This window comes from Styela clava, chromosome 15, assembly GCF_964204865.1.
Source record: "Styela clava chromosome 15, kaStyClav1.hap1.2, whole genome shotgun sequence".
Lineage (NCBI taxonomy): Eukaryota > Metazoa > Chordata > Ascidiacea > Stolidobranchia > Styelidae > Styela > Styela clava.
Window position 1 is genome coordinate 11,077,278 of NC_135264.1, and position 21,287 is coordinate 11,098,564.

The 21,287-nt window shown below is 35.5% G+C and overlaps 4 protein-coding genes across 5 annotated transcripts; 2 read left to right on the top strand and 2 right to left on the bottom strand.

Annotated features, from left to right (window-relative positions):
* The first annotated feature begins 2,572 nt into the window (after nucleotides 1–2,572).
* LOC120334541 (protein unc-93 homolog A-like) lies at nucleotides 2,573–8,204 on the top strand. The gene is made up of 11 exons (XM_078109369.1): nucleotides 2,573–2,798; nucleotides 2,987–3,216; nucleotides 3,289–3,364; nucleotides 3,429–3,502; nucleotides 3,588–3,769; nucleotides 3,845–4,237; nucleotides 4,448–4,615; nucleotides 5,077–5,311; nucleotides 5,446–5,613; nucleotides 6,049–7,663; nucleotides 8,067–8,204. The coding sequence occupies exons 2-10, from the start codon at nucleotides 2,994–2,996 to the stop codon at nucleotides 6,141–6,143; spliced, it is 1,614 nt and encodes a 537-aa protein (XP_077965495.1). The 5' UTR covers nucleotides 2,573–2,798; nucleotides 2,987–2,993; the 3' UTR covers nucleotides 6,144–7,663; nucleotides 8,067–8,204.
* On the top strand, nucleotides 7,571–11,055 carry LOC120333819 (stabilizer of axonemal microtubules 3-like). Its single transcript, XM_039401200.2, has 5 exons — nucleotides 7,571–7,663; nucleotides 8,067–8,267; nucleotides 9,494–9,789; nucleotides 10,176–10,387; nucleotides 10,865–11,055. Exons 1-5 carry the CDS (start codon nucleotides 7,571–7,573, stop codon nucleotides 11,053–11,055), a joined length of 993 nt encoding a protein of 330 aa, XP_039257134.2.
* An 856-nt stretch (nucleotides 11,056–11,911) lies between these two features.
* On the bottom strand, nucleotides 11,912–14,788 carry LOC120333837 (uncharacterized). Of its 2 annotated transcripts, XM_039401223.2 has the most exons (4): nucleotides 14,339–14,779; nucleotides 13,549–13,590; nucleotides 13,342–13,476; nucleotides 11,912–12,239 (listed from the first exon to the last, which is right to left on the bottom strand). In XM_039401223.2, the coding sequence occupies exons 1-4, from the start codon at nucleotides 14,646–14,648 to the stop codon at nucleotides 12,136–12,138; spliced, it is 591 nt and encodes a 196-aa protein (XP_039257157.2). In that variant the 5' UTR covers nucleotides 14,649–14,779; the 3' UTR covers nucleotides 11,912–12,135. The 2 variants fall into 2 exon arrangements, with proteins under 2 accessions (XP_039257157.2, XP_039257158.2); XM_039401224.2 differs by lacking the exon at nucleotides 13,549–13,590 and having other exon boundaries at nucleotides 14,339–14,788.
* Nucleotides 14,789–17,377: 2,589 nt separating this feature from the next.
* LOC120333841 (uncharacterized) lies at nucleotides 17,378–20,915 on the bottom strand. The gene is made up of 4 exons (XM_039401228.2): nucleotides 20,655–20,915; nucleotides 20,087–20,231; nucleotides 19,547–19,686; nucleotides 17,378–19,297 (listed from the first exon to the last, which is right to left on the bottom strand). The coding sequence occupies exons 1-4, from the start codon at nucleotides 20,716–20,718 to the stop codon at nucleotides 19,116–19,118; spliced, it is 531 nt and encodes a 176-aa protein (XP_039257162.2). The 5' UTR covers nucleotides 20,719–20,915; the 3' UTR covers nucleotides 17,378–19,115.
* Nucleotides 20,916–21,287: the final 372 nt, after the last annotated feature.

Sequence of the window (21,287 nt, forward strand, 5' to 3'; positions counted from 1 at the left end):
TACCTATATTTATTGACTTCAAAAATTGCTAAAGCCAATATTAGAATAATAAATTAGTACTACTTAGACCAGGGGTCACCAAACTTTTTTGACCGCGGGCCGGGTATGACTCAAATTGTGTTGAAACGGGCCGGATGAATATTTTTGTCAATGCAATACAATAAATTCACAAATGTTGGGAATATCGCAGAATACAGATCGAGAACATCCTAGGAAAAAAATTAACAAGATTTCTATATCTAGACAATTATCCTGAGTTTAGCTGTTATCAAAACGTTGTCGTCATGAATTAGAAATGTTACAAAATCCGCGGCAAAAATGTACGCATCACGTCTCCTCGTAAATATATACTACTACGGTCTGCTAAGTACCGTTACGCCGAGTTGAAATACCGCTCATAAAAACGACTACCTGCTGTAGCTTTGAATTCTATGAAATTTTGACATAATTTAGATAAAATAAACAACTATTATCTGGTATTTGATTTTTTTCAGTAGCGCATAAATTTTCCAACATTCGACGCTTTTAAAAATTACGCTCCAGTTATACGTAGTGCGAATTAATGATATTGTCTATGGACACCAATAAAATATATGTGGACTTGTGTATTTCTTTCCTAACTTGATACTTACCAATTTTAATGAAGTTCGTACAATCAGAACATCGTTAATTATTACCCACAATGAACCACTGTCAAACTATCATGCACAACTCCAGCGTTTATTTGCGACGATCTTTCGGCGGTGTCAATGACCGTTGCCAGAATAAATTCTGAAATAGTCTCAATATACCATAGATGTGACGCACATCGAAAGATTAGTGATTGATATGTGTTATTTTTCCATATTTAGTTCAGTTCTTATCAAAAAAGTAATACAATCATTATGGAAAAATTGGCCTGTCGGGCGGTACTAAAATTCCGATATCTCCGTTATTTCCTGACCGTTTATTATAAACTTGGTATTGTTTTCTATTTTTACTCAGATCTTTCCACTGGAGCAGTTTTTATTTAAATCGGATGGACTTCAATTTTTTTGTAACATACCTACATGAATATCCGCATTAAAGCAGTACAAAAGTTAGTGTGGCTTTTGAAATAGGAGCAGTACGCGAGGGATTACAGTACTGCACAAAATGCACATTCGACGTTTATTTTAGCATCAAAAACAAACAGTTTCGTCGAAAGCACGCGCCACGAGTGTACAAGTGTATCGCAGAAAACGTTACGTACTGGTAGCATTCAAAGTCGCAAAAACGAAGTTTTGTTTACAACCACGACTGGAAATCTGTCAGGGTGACAAAAGTGTCTGAGCGGACGCGGAAAGGCCCATTATTACGTCACTTTTTTGCATCTTGCCGATTGGCCAATGTTACGGAATAAACAAAGACGACGATGCTCGTGAAAATCTCCCTTGGAAAAAAATTTAGCCATTTTTGTGTGTTATTGCGGACCGGATAAAATGACGTCGCGGGCCGGATGAAATGACGTCGCGGGCCGGATCCGGCCCGCGGGCCGTAGTTTGGTGACCCCTGACTTAGACTATTCAAGAATACATATCGGGTCTACGGGCACTACACACTGCGCCTTTTAATGCTGACAAAATTAGGTAGCTAGCGCCATATACTATTTTCAAACTATTCCGAACTTGCTAATAATAATCGCCACCGCGTTAGTGAGCAAGTGTGCTATGTGCGACTCATCTGCAAATGGTTAGATTAATTTATATATATCCAAAATCTACGTGAAATGTCTGTGTCAATGAAATGATTAATGGTAAAAATGCCAAAATATGCATTCTTGGTTTGTGGGGTTTTAGATTTTTTTTACTCAAGTGAGGTGCAACCTACAAAAACCAAACCGTCATGATTCTTCCGAAAACCTGTCCTCTCTGCAAATTTTTCGAACTGAATATATTGATGCATGTAAAATGAAATACGTGAGTTTAGGAAAAGGTATTAATACTTCAACTTTGTTTTTTTTCGGCAGTAGTCGAGGGACCTTTATTCTGCGACGCCGAGCAAAATACCCTCGGCGCAAAACTATCGGAGGGAATAGCTTTGACCCAACCTGTTGTTACTTAGCTCTAAATATTAGCCGCTTGCGTCATTGCAGATGTAGACTTATTTGCAGGATACTTTATTACCCAATTAGGTTAGTGGTTCGCCATCCATGTACTAGCTATTCAGTGCTAGTGTTTACAAACATACAGTGTAGAAAATAATCAAAGGTTCACTGTTTTATTATTCATAAATTCATGATACTGGAATGAACTGGAGCTATTCAAACACTACGTTGCTTTATTAGCACAGTAAACTTTTTTGCAGCGACCTAATGCAAATACACGTTGGCAGATCGGGACATGTCGGTTTAGAAATTGTAGACTTAGTATGGATTTACTGAGCAAGAATCCTAACAGATTGTGTTTGGTCAGGTTCAGCGTATAAAGACTTAACGATAATTGTGTAAAGTGCTATCTAAGATACGCTTGGATATTTAAAGAACCATAAGCTGTATCGCTCTCAGGTTTACTACTAATATAGGTTACTCTGACCTATGTGAGCGTAGTTACTCTCTGATCCGGAAGGTCCATGGCGCCGTATCGATAGGATAATAAAATAAGTCGAAATATCGGGTACCTTTAAACGTCTAGAACTTCTCAACAATTATGCGTTGCGTATTGACGAATATTATTTAACGAAAGCTAATTTTATCGCGCAGTCAGAAAAATGCTACATTTTGAAATAAATTTTGTCGAAAAGTGCAAAACTGATTTTAATTCAACTATATTTTTCTGTTTGTGAGTATATTATTTTTTGTACTGACTTACTGATTACAAAAAATTTAAAATGATGTTGTTTACAATTATCTCCATGTTAGAATAATTGAGAATAATTGCTCAGAGAAGCTCGAAGAGCAATTCCATATATATATATTTAGTTTTTTATTAATTTTAACATTTTCACAACAATGCTCTCACGTTAACAGTTAGAATATGGATTTGTCGCCAGCTGATGAAATGACGCCATTAGAAAATAATGGCAAACCAAAAGAATATAAGGAAGAAGACATACCATATAATAGGAAACACAAAAAGCATGGGACGAGGAAGACCGCTAAGCAATTTTGGATATTCAATATATGTTTTTTGCTGGCTTTTGCGCCATACCTCTCAATTGCGGGCTTGCAGAGCAGTATCAACATTGAGGAAGGCATTGGTAATGCGTGATAACATCACAAAATTTATGAAGCATTAAACTAAACATCAAATCTGTTGTTCTCTATTGCAGGAACACTTTCCTTGGGAGTGGCTTATACATCGTCAATTGTTTTTTCTATATTTATAACTCCCATCGCTATCAGAAGGTGAGCATGGTTGTATGTTTGATGCAGGTTTATTGGTTTATTGAATTAAATGCTTTTCGTTCAGATTTGGATCACACCGAGCAACTGTCATCGGCGAAATGGGATATTTGATTTACGTTTTGGCTAACTTTTACCCCAGTGAGTATCCTCAACCGAAATTATCTATGCCCATTTCATTACATTTGCTTCGTTCTCTACTGTATGTATTCTTTCTTATTATTAGAATCTTATATCATGATAATTGCCGGCGCTCTAGTTGGATGTGGTGAGGCCTTGGTGTGGACGACATTACCTATGTATTTCTGGCATTTCGGGTATCAACATGGGGAGTTTGGAACCAAACCGTTTGAATCATATGTTTTGAAATATACTGGCCTATTTTATGTGCTGTTTCAATTTGGTCAGGTAAGTGTGATTCATTCATGAGAGAATATTGAATTCAAAATTTTCGAATCAACCATATTGCGTATGTTTTGGCAGATTTTTGGCAGTTCCGTCAGCTATGGCGTATTATATGGATTCAAAAATAAAACACAAGAAATATCTACATCGTACAATTTATCCTCAGATCTTTTACAAGCAAACGAAACGGAGACGCACCTGAAACCATACATTCAGTATCAATACTGTGGAGCAAACGATTGTCAAAGTTCAAATGTTACCAGCGAAAACATCGATAGCTACGTCCCATCCGATTCGTACTCACTGTATATCCTAATTTCTATATTTTGTGCAATGTCTCTCATTGGAATTTGCCTTCATTTTAAATTACTTCCGAGAGCGAACTCAAAGCCACAAAAAGTTGAATCTAATGATCAAGACGTGTTGTACGAAAAGAAGAATACTGACGATGAAAGTGAGATCATTTTCCAGGTAAACTAGCAATTTTTTTATTAAATGCAGACTGAATTATATTAGTCGATCCGAAGAAAAAAAAACATACAATCTTATCCATTTTTGGTAAAACATTTTACAACAAGCAACAAGCTGGAAAATTTGCACTGGACACCGCAGAAGTGACAAATCTTACCGATAACTTAAATCATTGTAGTGTTTAGATTTCTAATCGTTTCCTATTTACAGAACACAAACTTCTCGTATGTATTAACACTTAAGCAAACATGGAAGCAAATTTGCAACCCAAAGCAATTGCTGGTATCACCTATTCTGTTTTACCTTGGAATATTCATTGCATTCATATACGGTGAAATGAATCGAGCTTTCGTTTCGTGTGTGCTTGGGGTCGAGCAAGTGAGATAATTTAACTAATTGTTTGCCTTTCCTTGAATTTGTACAATTTATGTGATTAAGACAGAGTAATTTTAGAAATTAATACATAGGTCTTGAATGTCTAATAGAAATGTCGTTGTCAGTGAGTGCTCTGGCGAAATCTGATCAACTAACTGATCATCCAATAGCAATTTATCTAAGCATTCAGTACCAGTAAGGATGGAAAAGTCGCTAAAGGGCTAATAATTTTTAATTTTGCTGTTTATTCAAATTAAATGGGAACACTTTTGCTTTGCGTCACACTTGACCGCCTCCGCCATAATCGCCAGCCGATTTTTTGAGCAAGTTGCAGTACCGTACCGGTATATCTTGCGCGATCTTGGTTTCTATGTATTTAGTAGTACATATAATAAATTCAAGTTAGTATAATATAGTAACACCTAGGTTACCACTTTATAATGAATGAAAGTTTTTTTATTCAGGTGGGGGCTGTAATGATTGTTTACGCATTTGTCAGCGGCTTTATGTCAGCATCCACGCCAAGAATGGTCTACAAATTTGGTAGAAATATTGTAATGAGTTTCGCATGCGTGATAGACTTTTCAAACTTTATATACTGTTTGCTGTGGAGGCCACAAGATGATACAAAGTACCTTGTCTACTTGATTGGTGTTATGTATGGCCTCTCTGATGGAACGTGGAAGAATTGCAGCATAGGTATGCTTTACTGTGATATTAAAGATATTGTCAGTGATAGAAATTGAAATTTTTCAATTTTTGTAAAGTAATTAAAGTGTTCACATTCACAAATGAGCCCCGCGTTAAAACTAATCATTTCGATATTTATACAGATTTTTACACGGAATATTTTCCGCACAATCAAGAAATTTCTTTCACAATCTGGAATTTTTGGATAACGCTTGGAATAGCGGTTGCATACTTATGTAGTCCCCACTTATGTGTCAGTGTAAAACTTTACATTCAAATCGGACTTCTTATATTTGGTATATTGTGCTATGGTAAGTTTTGGTATTTCAATGACTGATATTTTACTACCTACTACGAAACGGCGGTGCATCGCACATTAGAGAATCGGTACTCCTGTAGTGTGTGTACCAGGTTAGGCCATAATTTTGTTTCGATTTTCTTTATCCTATTTATTTTCAACCATACAAAGATTCCACGATAGTTGCTTGAAGAATTTGTTCTTGATCTTTCCACTCATCGTTAGCATATATGTGTCCTGTGTATAATGGGCCCACGTCCTCCAAGCTGAACTGGATAATGTGATCCCCTTTTTTATTCGACAACCCCACCATCATACCAAACTGGCCTCGTTAAAGTAAACTCACTGGAACTGACTATGCATTACCTCATTTGAATCCACTCTTAAGATTTTGCAATATCATGATAAATGCTTTTTAAACGTACGACAATTTCTTTCTCTTGTTTAGCGGGAGCGGAGTATATTCATAATAAAGAGAAGAAACTTGTTTACAAAAAAGAGAATAATCAACACTCAAGCACTACTAACAACCAACACCGCTAAAATAGCTTCAACTCCTTTTTTGTCAAATATGTTGTAGTTGTCACATAATATACCAGCATCCGAAACCAGCAAACTATTGACAAAATGCGAAAAATGAATTACAAATTTTTCAAAGGGAGTCTTTGATTGCCTGTGTATGGTATACGCTGTGAAATGCTTTTACCTAATAACTTCAATATAAACCTAATTAAATCAATAAGTTTATATAATTATCGTGTCTCAAACGACCCACTTACCTGTCCCACACTTGCTCGTGTTTAAATCATGGGTCTCCGGGTGGGGGAGGTTGCACAAGTGAAATACGTTGTATAAATGTGGGACGACTGTCTAATAATAAGAGGGGAGCAGATTTTGGAAATGTGAAATGAAGTGGCAGGCAAGGGCAAAAGTACAATTATGAGACGATATCGTTCCGACAGCGCGGTTTAAGGATTTTTCTCGAGTTAATAACTGCAAGTCTACAATCCAAAAACACATGGGGACAATTGAAACAATTTAAAACCAAATGACTTCAAAAATGGTTAAAGCCAATAATGAAATATTAAATTATTACCATTTATGAAGACTATTCCGGAATACATATCAGGTCTACGAGCACCTAACACTGCACCTCTGACAAAATTAGAAAGCCAACGCTATGAACCATTTTCAATTTATCCCGAACTTGCTAAAAAGAACAATCAATGGTAATAGTCGGCTCATTTCCGACTAAGTTCACCGCGGCCGCTTGCGTGCTAGCTTCATGATAGATATGCGACTCACCTGCAAACGATTCTCAATTTTTGGCGTTCTAGTGAGGTACAACTTACGAAAACCAACCCGATATGATTTTTCAAAGGGCTGTCCTGTCTTCAAATCCTTTAGTAGTAGAAAATCCTCAGGGCAAAACTATCGGAGGAAATAGCTCTTACCCAGTCGGTTGTGACTTAATACTAAACTAAACTATTAGCAGCTTGCGTCATTGCAGATGCAGACTTATTTGTAGGTTCAGCTACAAAGACGAGCAAAGTTGGAGGACAAAACCAAAATCCGATTGACTTTATTATTATCTCACAAAAACGGTTTTTCTATCAACAACCCAACAAATAAATAGCCGAACTCATGATACCGGTATTCGTGACGCAATCATATGTCTACGCCTCGGACATGCTAATTTTCCAAACATTCAAATCTATTTTTTCCGCATTGGGTAATTTTAATATTATAATTGGAGATAATAATTTCGCTGATTACAGTTCACTGAACTGTGTGACTTCTCGAGAGACACCATGTTACCAGAACTACTGATGCGCGACGTTCGGACGTTACTATTAGCAACGCGCACTCCTGTAATAAATTTTGCTCTTGTAGTAGCTTGCTTATTTCTATATTTCACTGCTTTCCGACTTATTTTTCTCGGAATGATGAACGGTAAGGTAGCTAGGCCTATGCCGCTTAATGGCGAGGATCTGAGGAAAACCAGCACTGGTCGAGGTCATTATTATTCAAAAGGATATTATTTTCCTCCCTCAGACTTCCGGGTAAGAGTTCAGACCGCCCTCGGTCTGTTTCGTTTAACACATGGTATGTTATTCAATTAAGCGTTAAATTTATGTCCACATTAGAAATGTGTGACGGATTAGTTGGTAAACTATCTGAGACCAATTCTGATTATATTGCTAACCCTAGCCTGTAATCAGTCCACACTAAAATTATTTAATACAGTACCGGTATTTCTGTACTTTAACTGACGGCGTAATGTAATATTAGAAAATTTATTTTCCGTTCCACAAATGAAAAAACAATTATCCATCATTTTTCTAATACTGTAATGATCAATTGTACAGTTCAGACCAAAATTCACAAATTATTCGCAAAACAATGGCGGATATTAAAATTAACTACCGGTACAATAAATTTGATTGATTTTACTTTATATTTCAGAGGACTGTTTGCGATGATCTTCCTCCACCATTGACTGTGCAGGACCAAGTTATACCATATGACCAAGTGATAAACAATTACCATACAACTACTGGTACTACACATGATTTTAAATATATAGGGGGTGTTTTATCACATCCCCATTACAAGAAAGCTGCTGGATCATGGAAAGTGCTCTTTGTTAAAGATAATATTGAAAAGGTACTGTAAATATCAAATTTTTTAGTTATTGAAGCCATTGTACCACATATACAGCTATTTGCACCCAGAAAAATTAGACGATTGAAGCTACTCATTTGATTACTTTTCTTAATATTTTATGTCATGGCCTGCATTCAAACCAATCTCCTTTGTAAAAAATAAATAAACTACATGCTAATTACACTCTATATCAGGGGTGGGCACAGTTTTTTGACTAAGGGCCAAAAATTTTGTCTACCTAGGCATGTGGGCCATGTAAGTATAACGTAAAAAGATGATTTTTTATGACAGTGCTCTTCGACCTTTTTGTTATTGTGGAACCCCTGATATCATTTTTCGTTTTTTATGGAACCCCAATTAACAAAATTAAAAAAAAACGAAATACTTGTAAAACGAAATATCTACAGAGTAATATCTACATACTTTGAACATTGTGTAACTATGGTGCAGCAGCGTTCTTGTTAGTAACTAACAGTTAGTTGCATAAAAATGACTAAAGTGACGCAACAACTGAAAATATTTCTGTTTTGTCTATCAACTACACTGTGATTAAACCTCCTGTTTAACGAACTGGCTTACTTGGAGTTTGAATGCGACACAGTGGTCTAAGAATATTCATAATGATCGATCAACATGCTGAAGCAAGAAATGATTTCCCCTAAAAAAAAACGCGGAACCCTTAAGAAACCCTATAAACTCACGAAACCCCATGCCATGTATTGCGGAACCCTAAGGTTCCGCAGAACCCCTGTTGAAGAGCACTGATTTATGAACAATATTTACAGTGTTGCAAAAGCGGTGTCAAAAAGTGGCAAAAAAAAGCCTCGTGCCAAAACTAAATTTAATCGCAATCTCAACAAATTTCTTGAGCTATTTTTCAGCTGAACATCAAAATTTGGTTTTAGTTTAGTTTTAGCAGCATCAGGCGGGCCAAATTGAATTACCCAATGGGCCAAATTTGGCCCGCAGGCCGTAGGTTACCCATGTCATCTTTAAATTTATAGTTAATCATATGAGTTGTCATATTAATTGTAAACAAGATACATTAATTTTCAGTTTGCTCATTGCCGAGCATATGCACATTTCTTTATTATCATATCCCATAGTCTATGTATTTTCATTCACAATATCGCAGTGTAACTATGATACATTTATATACAAATATACCGTATATATATTCTTATGCATTTGTAGCTATGTACTCAAATTTTTTTTATCTTCCAAAGATGCAAGTTAGAGAATGGAGAACACCGCTGGAAGTTGGAAATCAATGTTCAGAAATGAAAGCAGAATATCAAGGAAAACAAGAAATTTCACCGAGCATGAGAACAAATTTTAAAGCTGGTCTTCAACCTTTTAATTTGTCACAACATCATGTTAATGGACCCTCACAAAATGTTATTGCAAGCACACATAATAGATCTATGACTGCGAAACCATTTTTTATTCGGGATAAGGGAGTTTTAAATATGAACGATATTTATGCAAGTACAACACAACGTGATCATAGATCTTTCAACAGGTAATCATCTTAATATTGTATTAAACTTTTACTGCGAAATAATATTTTCAAAAATGGAATATATTCCAAATCGGGTATTTAGCAATTGACTTGTACAGCTTATTCTAATATTACAGTGACCGATTTTCATAGTGCAGAAAGGTAAAGTGAAGGTTGTTTAGATTGTTTTTGTTGGTAATTTTGATCAGAACATCATATGTCAATAATGAAAATATTCCTAAAATTAAGAATACTGTATATCAAATTTCAAAATGTATTCTAATATTTCATTCACATTCCTGTATATAACAAAAAGAATTCTTAAATGCGTTGAGATTCATTCCTAGAAACAGTACTTCGTTGGGCCAAAAGAAATTTTCATTTAGACATTTTTCTTTAAATGTTAGGGAAGAGTTGCTCGATTATCCGAAAAAAGACGCCACGACATATTGGGAATGTGAAGAATATCCCCGTGCCTGGGGTCATGGATCGAAACTAAATCCACTTCCGAAACATTCTGTACCAAGAGAACGACCTCCATTAAGAGATCCAACTTGGTTTCCATCAGCAACGAAAATTCCGAGAATACCAAAAGCAATGGTTCCGGTTCCTCACAAAGGTATGAAACGCTATATATGTTCTGGTTTAATTATGCTAACCTTATAGAAATTTCAAATGAGAAGGTCAAGAAGAGGAAAGTCGGTGAGATTCGTTAACAAATAGCTAGTTATATTTTTGTCATTTAGTATTCCAAGATGGCTGCTTACTAGGTATACCTGGTTGATGGGAGTTTTTGGACCACTGATTACACCACTAAACCTGCGTTAATAAGGAGTCTGGTATTGTGATTGATAGAGTTGCTCAAACTGATTTGATGTAATAATTCATAGGATTATATATAGTCAAGGATGGGCTTCTGGTGTGAAATTTTATCAGTTCCAATAGTTTAGAATTACTGTTTTTTGAGACATCGATCTAACCTACTTAGAAATGGACCAGAATAATTGGACATGCAAGCAATCATTTTATGAATGATTCAGAAAAATCCTAAAATTTGTTTTTTTTACAACAAATTTACAAAATCTTTTAATTACAGGCCTGCAATCGTTAGTCGCCGACTCATTCCGCAAACCATCTGATGTAAAAGTAAAAGAAATATTTTCTTGTCCAGTCGATACCCCATGGGTAATAGCAAGCCCCGGCCCGAAAGAAATTATGTCAATCCCTAAAATGTATGACACAGAATATATGACCTATGGCAGTAAAAGACCAGTCACAGTGAGCTGAACATACCCTTTCAATTGTCCCTTTTTTATCTATTTTATTTCAAATGCTAGAATTATGCTCAGTGTCCAATCAAGCTTAACCTGCACTTAAAATTTTTGATTTATACATTGTTCAAGTCTAATTAGTTTAACAATAATTTTTAAAATTTAGAGGGCTGGACTTTTCCGTGGCTTCAATCAGCAAGACATATTATGTTACTTTTCATAAAAGTTATGTACAAAATAATAATTTTCAATTCACCTTATTGTAACCTTGGTGTTTTTTATGATCTTGCCAAGCATGAATAGATGATATATCAAACTTGTCAGTTTGATGTATCAACGTTACATGCTTGGACTTCTATTACTGTTATATGTGCCATATTAGGTATATTGCTTCATTACTGGTATTGTCATGAAATATGTTAGCTAGTCCATCAGAGCAATAAATATATTTTTAAATCAATGGTGATTTTTGCTTGTCTATGTGAGATCGTCTAATTTTAAACGGAGGATGGTTGAATTCAATATAGTTTGCACTTGTAGGCAATAGGAACTTGATCAGCACAACATGCTCTTGTTGTAAGAGCTATATTTTTTTACTTATAATGACGAGTTATTGGGCAAAATATGCCAATATTTTGTAATTTTTTCACAGCGCTGGTCGCTGATTCCATATTTTCAAAACAATCTTGATCTTTATACTGTGCAAGATAGCCTACAAAATGTACTACAATCCGTATGACACGGTTGACGTGCGGCTTCAGTACTAGATATTGGGCTTTATCACTAAATATCTAACATGCTAGTTTTCTATGCCAAAATATAGATACATCTCACTGAATACTGAATCATGTGTATAACACAATACCAAACAATTTCTCGTCTCCGAATACGGTATATTTTTTACAACAAAATACACCAGAACAACAACACGACAAGTAAAACACACAGTAAAATAAGTGCTTATATTTAGAAAAATAAATGTTGAATAGTATTGGTTGCATGTGGCATACCTAAGCCTAAATAAAGTATGTAACCAAGTCACATACCATCAAAAGTGTAAAGAAAAAAAGAAACATAAAATAAGTTGAACGCATTACTATCCGATTATCCTCATTCCTCTCGGTAAATTAATTGGACGAACGAGGGGCTTTGGCTTCGTAACAGGCGGTATTGGTTTTTGTGGCGAGGCGCATCGACATTCTGAAATAAGTATAAGTTTATTTTAAGTCAATAATCAGTATAATAGACGATAAAATAATTGCTAAAAACAAAATGAAAGTGATTACAAAATCAGGAAAGCGAACAAAACCTGAGGTAAGGTTTAAACGTACAGTTTTTTGAATGAAAGATGTTGTCAAAAGAAGTGGTTCGTGTTCGCTCACCCAAAAGGATTAAATTAATTAAAACACGCACGCATACACAATAAAATTAAAATAGAGAAAAAGGTAAAAATATAAACATAAGATTTATTATAAAAAATAAATTAAATAGGGTGTCTCAGAAATAAGTATACACTTTTAATTTGGATTTGCTTTCCAGGTACTCGTCATAGAGCGTTCATTTCTTCAGGAAACATAGTATGAATATGTAGTGAAATTTAGGTATTGTTTGCATTTTTCAATCCACAGAATAACGAAGAAATTAACCCCAAAAATGAGGAGCAAAATCGCTGATTGGCAAGAAGCATGTAAATCAGTAAGGCAAACTTAGCGTCTCTTTAACAGAGAATTTATAATTAATTAAGCTTCGAATGTTTTCCTCAGGCCGTCCGCTCCATGGTTTGTTTTCCTGATCTTTGTGCATCTACTACAGATCCAGTTTCCATGAATTTATGATGTATTGCGTAATTCTTCGTCGTAAAAGTGCCGAGTGCCTCACTGTTTTATAGGCTTCTTGCCAAACAGCTATTTGCACCTCATTTCCTGGGTTAATCTCCTTGTCATTCTGTGGGTTGTTGAAAAATGCAAACAATACCTAAATTCAACTACTAATCCATACTATGTTTTCTGAGAAAATGAACACTCTATGATGAGTACCTGAAAAGCAAATCAAAATTAAAAGTGTATACTTACTTTTGAGACACCCTGAAAGTAAAATTTACCACACCATATTAATAATTTTGTAAGGATTACCAATTTAAATTTATGTTCAAGATTCAAGCTTTTGCAATCGTAGACTATAAACATACTGGTAAGTAATTTGATGCGCGTCCGCAATTTTAAGGCATGTCCACGTGCTGCTAGACTAAAGTTAAATACCGCAATATAATAATAATAATTAGCAACTAAAAAGAATTCCTTACGTGTCTTTTTTGAACATTGCTCGTTTTCGTTTGTTCGACGAGTGAAATTCGTTGTTTGACCATGGAGATATGTTTTAAAGCATGATATTTTGCCGTTTTTGCGGAAGCAACGCGCAAGATATGGAATCATTTTTCCTATAAAAAAAGTAAGTGATTAGGATTAGTCTATTAATTTACTTATCATTTTTAATACATACTGACACTCACTTTTAATTGCTTCAACTGCAGCCCTTAGCTCCGCATTTTCAGCTGAAATAATAAAAATAGCGAAGTGAGCATGTAGGGTAGGAGGTAGGGAAGAGAAAAGACAATAAGAGGGCATAATCATACGGCGAACACGGCCTCTCGCCCGGTTATCAGTCAATGTTGGGTATGGGACTAGTTATTATTTGTTTCAGATGCATGGACTTGAGGGCGGAGAAAGCCGTAACCGACCAGCGGTTTCATGAACCACCCTACGGCGACTCGGCGGCCAGCATTATTTCTCAGCATACTTATTCCCCACGTGATTCGAACCTGTGACCTCAAGCAGTGTAATCAGAAGTGTGGGGGCGAGCGTATTCCTAACGCTTGGCACAATGCGCAACACTGCGGAGCCGTATATCATATACAGATAATTAATTGATAGTCTCAATTGAACTCTTTTCAAGTTCATATTAACAGGTCCTCTGTCCACGGCGCAATTGCCTGAAGGGTATTACATTTTTAACTCTCGGCACTTCGTTGATTTCTCCCAGCCTTGCGCTGGCTGAGTTTCCTTGTCTGCGTATAGGTAATTTTGACAGAACTGAAATGAAAATTAGTATGACGCTGTATGTAAAATACCGAGTGTCATTATCATGCCCATATATATCAGTAAGAGTATATATAAGTAGAGGAGCTACAAATATGTTATTGACCAAAATTCCATACCACTGTTCAACCTGCACTTTTTCAGACCAACGCTTGTTAGTTCTGATGCAAAAAAACAGCTAGTCCGTATTCCACACAATCTTACCTTTTAGTTCCGCAAATTTTCTTTCAACTATTTCATTAAATCTCGTTACATTTGCTTTGGAAAATCCTTTCAGGGAACCTTTATACCCTCTTGCTCCATATGCTGAAAAACTTGTTCCGCTATGCCTACCGTATGCACCACGCTTTCCAAATATGTCCCCAATATAATCATGTGTAGCACCATTCTGACATATTGGAATTGGCGATAAACTGCTGCCAACCATGTATAACGATTGAAACACAAAAGTTCCGAGAAGAGCAGACCACATTTCAGTTATATTCACTCTAATTCTGCAATTACTAATTAACATTAAGCCTTTTATTTTTGATTGTCATCTTTCACGTGCGTGCTTATCATTAAATGTTCGTATACGTATAGACTTTATTTATGGAATTTCATTGCGCCGCGGGCTAAAGCTTTCGTGTTTTGATGTTGGTCCTTGCTGGTTTAGCCACAATGAAGTATGCTGTACTGTGGTGGTTTTTATTTATATTTGGGTCGTATTGTTTACTCATCAGGCGTCACGTAAAATTTGCATGTATGCCAGCACCGGTGGAAAATTTTCAACATTTGTACAAGGTACATTCTTTAAAATTTAAGCCCATAAATACTGTCATTGGAAAACACATTAGACCTGAGAGGCAAGTAGGCCTGTTACACCATGATATATATATATTATATATATGGGTCATTAATCCATCTAAAAACTACAATTTGAATGTTAATTTGACTAACAAAATTATGTGTCAAAGGCAATTCGAAAGCTGTCTATTGGTTAATATGAGCTATAATGGTTTGACAACATGCTATGTGTTTATTTAGAAATGCGTGGTTAGTTCCGCGCTAAATAATTACATAAACATTGATATCTGTTATGTACACCGTGCTTAATTACAGTTACTATGATTATGTATTATTGCTTAACATTTAAATTAAAATTTTATTCAATATTAGGTCATCTAAATTTGATTGCATTAGTATATCAGATTTTTTTGTTTAAAAAACAGACTGTTTTTAAATAAGAGCTCTTTTAGAATACTCCTTTTGTTTCCTTTTATATTTTTTCATTGAAAAATCCCTCGCATTGCCGTTAGAATAGGACAAACTTGTGTGTTCGACCTCGCCGCATGGGAATCTGGTGGTTCACAACTCCACGTGGTGTGACAGGACCATTGTGCTACAGTCTGTGAGGGCGCGTACGGACAAGTCATCGATGCCCGTAGCATAAGAATTGACCAAGTTTTCACATATCCAGATTCTTGTTTTAATCCAATAAAAACATAAAAAACAAATTAATCAGCCATTAAAAAAAAAAATAGGTAAGACTTGATATGAAACATTTGTGTACAATATTCATTATTTTTTTATGTATATATATATTTCTCCGGAGACACTGGTAATAGGTAGGAAATGGAGTATCCACACCGATTGAGATTGATTTAAATCACACAGAGTGATTTTGAAAATGGTTTTAGATTCATGATACATCTCTCAAAAAATAATATTCCGTATGCCCTTGAATGGGAGAAGTTATAATTTTAATTAATATTGATTCTTTTATTGGTAACTCGTGGTCAGCATTCAGCGGATGTCACGTTCAACTAACATTGTCGTAAATACCACCCAAAGAAATTTGGGCCTGCGGTTGTGTTCAACTCCGGACCAATAGCTATAGTTATTTTTTTTCATAATAATAAAAATACCAACATAATAACAAAACGATCCATATGTACATTTCGTGTTCAATGGACCATTCCCCGAGCATCGACTTCCTTGTTTACTTCGTGATATTGGGCAGTCAGCAAGATGCAAAAAGTGACGTAACAATGATCCCTTTTTGCATCCGCTCAGACACTTTTCTCACCCAGAAAGATTTCCAGGCGTGGTCATAAACATTACCTCGTTTTCGCGTTTTTGAACTACATTCGTTAGTTTTCAGTTGTGTTTCGGAAATATAAATATGAATCAGATAATTCAATGATCACTCTGTCTTCTTAGAAATTTTAATTTAATTGCAATAATAAAGATTTGTGTAGAATTAGCTGTGATAGACGAGGCTAAAATTCTTTACCGGTACTTTTGAAAAACAGATTGTTGTATGCGATGAATCATAATGGTGGTTAGAAACACATACCCCATTTTACAAGAGCCAACTCGATAAACCACTCTTAATATAAGCCCCGAAATTTTTGCAATGGTGAAGTATAGGAAGGATTTTTTTGGGGTCAAAGGTCGGAGAAAAGTCCATAATGATTAACAGTGTCGTGCAATCACTCAACTACATTGCACTTTACTTTTGTTTACGTTCGTCAGCGTTTAGAGCTGACGTCATCTTTAAACAGTTGCGGCACAATTCAGTGAAGGCTGGATACTGTAACCTGTAGGGTTGATATCTAATGGTTCAGCTTGTTGAATGTATATGAGACCAGGCAGTTTAAAATATGGAAATGTATGGGGTAATATGAACCCTCAATGAAATTAGTAGTATACTAATTTCAAATAAAACATTGGTTTATAATGCATATAAAATCAAATTAGTAGTATAATTTCTAGGTCTTGTGACAGATTCGAGTAACTTGGGTAGGCTATAACAGTTTTTGAGTCTGGCCTTATGCTGTGTGGCATGCCACCACACCAAAATAGGTGTAATAATTTTGTGAAGTGTAATAACTTTCTAGGTTTTACATTGTCAAGCTCATGTCATAATGTTGAAAAACTTGCTATCTGAAATTACTACAATATATCCTCTTACTAACGTAACGCGAGTATCCAGCAAATCGAGTAACTAGTATGCTCAAAGTAAACATTATTTCACTATAATACGTTGGTCGCAGTGCCCGGGTAATACAGTTGAGATATTAGGATAAGATCTTTAAATGACCGGTAACCGGTGAATGATTTCAGATGGCTGTAATATCAGAGTAGACTTTGTAGAGTCGGGTTCTTTGAATTGCCATTTTAATAACTACTCAATGTACTAACTGTTTATTTTCATTTTATTGTATATTATATTATCGAATAATGCAATGTTTTTTATTTATTCTCCCTGAGATTTCACCTGACAAATAGGATATTCCCCATTTATATATTATATATATATATATATATTTCAGCCACAACGCGCTTTAGATCGTACCATTGCAAAATAGGAAGAATGACTTTTGTCTCGAATGCATTCTCCGTAGATGCATTAAGACTTGTCGGAAAATATTTCACGAAGGACTGAAATCATGTCATAAAGGTATGGTTTATCATGGACGTCATATTATTTTAAGCATGTATAATATATATATTATAAGTTCAATACCTATGTGTTGCCAAGCCTCACTCAATGTGTTTTTGAATGCTATTTATCAAAAGTAGAAATTATATGGTTCACCATGAAAGATTCAATTGTTTTTATCAACATATTTTGTTTTGTTCATTCCTGACAACATTGCTTATTACTTCATTTTATTATTGTTATCTTTCACGCCTCGTTGATTTTGTATCTGGGATGCCCACTGTACTGGAAAAAAATATATATACCTCCGTGGACCTGCCCGTGCTTCCGGGGGTTGCTTCGTGGTCGTGACCAAGGCGGTTGTGGCGGGGGCTGATGTATCTGATATATTCGTGTAATAGTTATGTTTACTGAGTGTTATTAGTTAATTTAATATTGGATATAGATAATGTCGGCAATAAGATCATGAAACCGACTTTTGCTTCATTCTCTTAGTTTTTACACCCATCCATGTAGTAGTAAGAACGTTGGCGTTAATACTCCCAACATGAAAGCCACACAGAAAATCTATTTGAAATATGTTATGGTTTTTATTTCTATCATGATATGGGAATATTTGACGCAATTTCGAATTTTTTTGCAATCGACATGGTTTTATTCAAATCTTGTTCCGAGCCGATGCCCTGGCGCTGATCTCCGCTATTCTGTCTGAACTAAATTTTATATTCTTTTATTGCCGTTGGCATTGTCATTAATTCATGGGAATAAGATGGTTCGCTTTTTAGATTCATTTTTTCTTATTCGTTAATTATGTCACCTTTGAAGTCGTGGCGATAATACACTAAAATTTATCCATTGCTCCATTCTGGCTATTTTTTGTTGGTGGAACCGGATAGTTTGACCCGAGCATAAAGGGGTATCTATACTTATTCCATTTTCTGTATATTATGGCGGTTGTTCATACCATTCATCGTAATTACGGAAGCAAAAGTATCAGGCTCTAGGCAGGGTGAACTTGCCAGAATCAAATGTCCACCCAATATTTATTGAAAAAATAAAATCAGATCAGAATAAAACAGATTAACAAAATGTAGACTCTTTTTACAATTTAAAATAAACAGTCAAAAATGTTAAACCTAACAAATGATACATTAAGGGACTGTTGGTCGCTTTTGCATAATATTTGTCAGTTAAATGTAATAAAAATCTGATTATTTTATTCAAATATTTTCCAAAGCTACAGAGAAGTATCTGAGCAAATAGTCAAAACTAGTAGCAACACCACTTAATGAATAGCCTCTTCTGAGTTTGACATAGAATTTGGATCTTGCAAGGACGGCTAAGAGTGTGTAAAATGCAACACCACGCTGAGTGTATACAGCAACATGCGATACTTCCAACCAAGCAGGCTGGAAGCTAAGTGCAATAAAGAGAAACAATACTGTTGCAGCAGTCGCAATAACAGAAGTGCATTCATCATACATTCAAAGTCGATTCACAGTTATTGCAAAATACGCTTGTATAGAAAAATCTGGCAACTACTTTATGTATATATCACGTGTTGTAATTGTAAGGCGGCGGAGCAGTTTCGTAGGTGTTACGATCTGTACGTTCTCTTGATGGTGGTGGAGCGTACCATGGTGCAGAAGGCAATTTGCGAGTATTTGTCTCGTAGTCGGCTGAATCATATTCCGGCATATTGCGTTCAAAAGACTCGTGTTGGCCGTTACGAGTAACTGTAATGAAAGATTGAAATCTTGTTATAAGTAATATAGTATATATTTCTGCTAATACCTTCGGACAAATATCTATTTTCAAAACTCCAATTTAAAATGCAAAAAGAAATAAATGAAATAGGTATCGAAAATGCTAGAATAAAACAAAACAACGCACTAATCAGCAAGATCGCATCCGCTCGTTAAAAACTGATATTGTTCCCATTCCCACCATATCCATAGTTGCGTTTAGAAGCCATAAATGTCTACCTGTGTGAGGCGAACTCGGAGTTTCTGTGTTTCCTGGAAGAGTTGTTCGAGATTTTTTCTTGCAAAATCGTGCAACAACTACTGCAACTATGACGAAAAACAATATCACCCCGAAAACGATAGCAATGATTGCTCCAATGCTGAGAACAAAATATTGAGAATTCGTTTATTCCAAAGTTATACATAGAAATAACATATTATTTCTATGTATATAGATAACGTATTATTATTAACATAGTAAACCGGATAACAGTATCCAACACAAAAACTTTTAATACTGTTTCAGCTGATTTATTTTAACACAAATGTGAACAGTTATGTTACTTGAATAGAAATATTTGTACAAAATAAGTGGGAAATGGCCCTATGACTCTGTCTATCAACCATTAGTCTTAATATATGAATCGCATTTAAATTCTCGCATTGGACATTAACATTTTTTTGGTGTTTCAACAACAAGAATAAAAGCGTTCACTTTCTCGTTTATCGTATACTATACTAAACTTGGTTTCTTTCATTGTTATGTTAATTGCCATTTACCTTAACGCCACAACAGGATCAGATCTTGTTCGATTTCTATACTGATCCCAAGTGCAGCAAAACCGTCGATTACAACAATATCTTCTGTTGCTAAAAGGTGCTTGAAATGTGACACAATCTCGATTTCTCTGACACATTGCCTCAACTGCAACAATAAATTGGCTATATTAATATGAATTGGCTCAATAAGTGATATTTCCCAATCCTGGTTAATTATGTTAGAGTCGATTAGGCTTGGCGAAGCAGGAGGGACGATTATTTGACTCAAGATTGCGGTTCTATGTGTTGCAAAGCGTGACCACCGCTTGTTGCCAAATGGATGTACATCCCCAAGTCGCGTTTTACTCCACAATTTTGATGAATTGGTTAAATGTCGTAGTCAGCAATTTTGTTTTACGCTAATATTCTTCCTCCTGGATGAGTACATAAAACATATGTCCCATCCTACCCGTGAAGAAAAATAGCAAGTTTTGCGGCGTGTTCTTATTAATTTAATAAAATGAAACATTTCTGGGCCTGAAAAAGGCATTATGACATTCACATACGAAATAATCATAAAGTGACTTACCGTATTTCTGAGAAAATGTGACGATCAGTAGTGACATGTAACACATTTTCTCGAGTCGATGCATAGTGTCGTAGAATGTTAAAGAATCCTTTGAAGCAGCAAGTTTTGCGAATTCGTCTCAGATTAACTGGGTACTATATACAGAATAGAACCGAACAGTTCACAACTATACTCTCGTCTGTAAATAAGCGTGACAACAAGGCTTGTTTTGCTTCTAGAAGATTTATGGTTGAATAGGCCTGTTGTGAATTCATGTTTTTGATCGCGGTCGTTCAAGCGATGCGGTAACCCAGACTTGAGAGCCGTTAGATTAGAACAAAATAGACGTCCAAGTTATGAGGACACTTGAGCGCTGATGAATTTCTGCTGTGTATACTTGTTCAGGCTCATAGATTATACCGTTGATAGGGTTTCCGTGCGACCATTTTCATGTTTTTCATAATATACTAAGATGGCATGACCTGACAAGGAATGCTCAATCCGCTTTGATATAGACAGAAGAATGTTTTGAATGAATGAAATCCTATCATCTTACCGTAATATTACTGGTGATCAATGCCATTTTCTTGATATAATATTCATAATAATGCGTGGGTGAACGATTTCATATATTATATAATATAAATTTTAGGA

What these genes read in the sequence shown, in the direction of transcription:
- LOC120334541 (XM_078109369.1), top strand. Translation starts at nt 2,994, where the DNA reads ATGGATTTGTCGCCAGCTGATGAAATGACGCCATTAGAAAATAATGGC. An exon ending in GTGTGCTTGGGGTCGAGCAA is followed by an intron (nt 4,616 to 5,076) that starts GTGAGATAATTT and finishes TTTTTTATTCAG; the next exon opens with GTGGGGGCTGTAATGATTGT. An exon ending in ATTTGGTATATTGTGCTATG is followed by an intron (nt 5,614 to 6,048) that starts GTAAGTTTTGGT and finishes TCTCTTGTTTAG; the next exon opens with CGGGAGCGGAGTATATTCAT.
- LOC120333819 (XM_039401200.2), top strand. Translation starts at nt 7,571, where the DNA reads ATGCCGCTTAATGGCGAGGATCTGAGGAAAACCAGCACTGGTCGAGGT. An exon ending in TTCCTCCCTCAGACTTCCGG is followed by an intron (nt 7,664 to 8,066) that starts GTAAGAGTTCAG and finishes TTTATATTTCAG; the next exon opens with AGGACTGTTTGCGATGATCT. An exon ending in TTAAAGATAATATTGAAAAG is followed by an intron (nt 8,268 to 9,493) that starts GTACTGTAAATA and finishes TATCTTCCAAAG; the next exon opens with ATGCAAGTTAGAGAATGGAG.
- LOC120333841 (XM_039401228.2), bottom strand. Translation starts at nt 20,718, where the DNA reads ATGCATCGACTCGAGAAAATGTGTTACATGTCACTACTGATCGTCACA. An exon ending in GATCCTGTTGTGGCGTTAAG is followed by an intron (nt 19,687 to 20,086) that starts GTAAATGGCAAT and finishes TTTTGTTCTCAG; the next exon opens with CATTGGAGCAATCATTGCTA. An exon ending in TCCGAGTTCGCCTCACACAG is followed by an intron (nt 19,298 to 19,546) that starts GTAGACATTTAT and finishes CTTTCATTACAG; the next exon opens with TTACTCGTAACGGCCAACAC.
- LOC120333837 (XM_039401223.2), bottom strand. Translation starts at nt 14,648, where the DNA reads ATGTTAATTAGTAATTGCAGAATTAGAGTGAATATAACTGAAATGTGG. An exon ending in AAAATTTGCGGAACTAAAAG is followed by an intron (nt 13,591 to 14,338) that starts GTAAGATTGTGT and finishes TTATTATTTCAG; the next exon opens with CTGAAAATGCGGAGCTAAGG. An exon ending in GCAATGTTCAAAAAAGACAC is followed by an intron (nt 12,240 to 13,341) that starts GTAAGGAATTCT and finishes TACTTATTTCAG; the next exon opens with AATGTCGATGCGCCTCGCCA.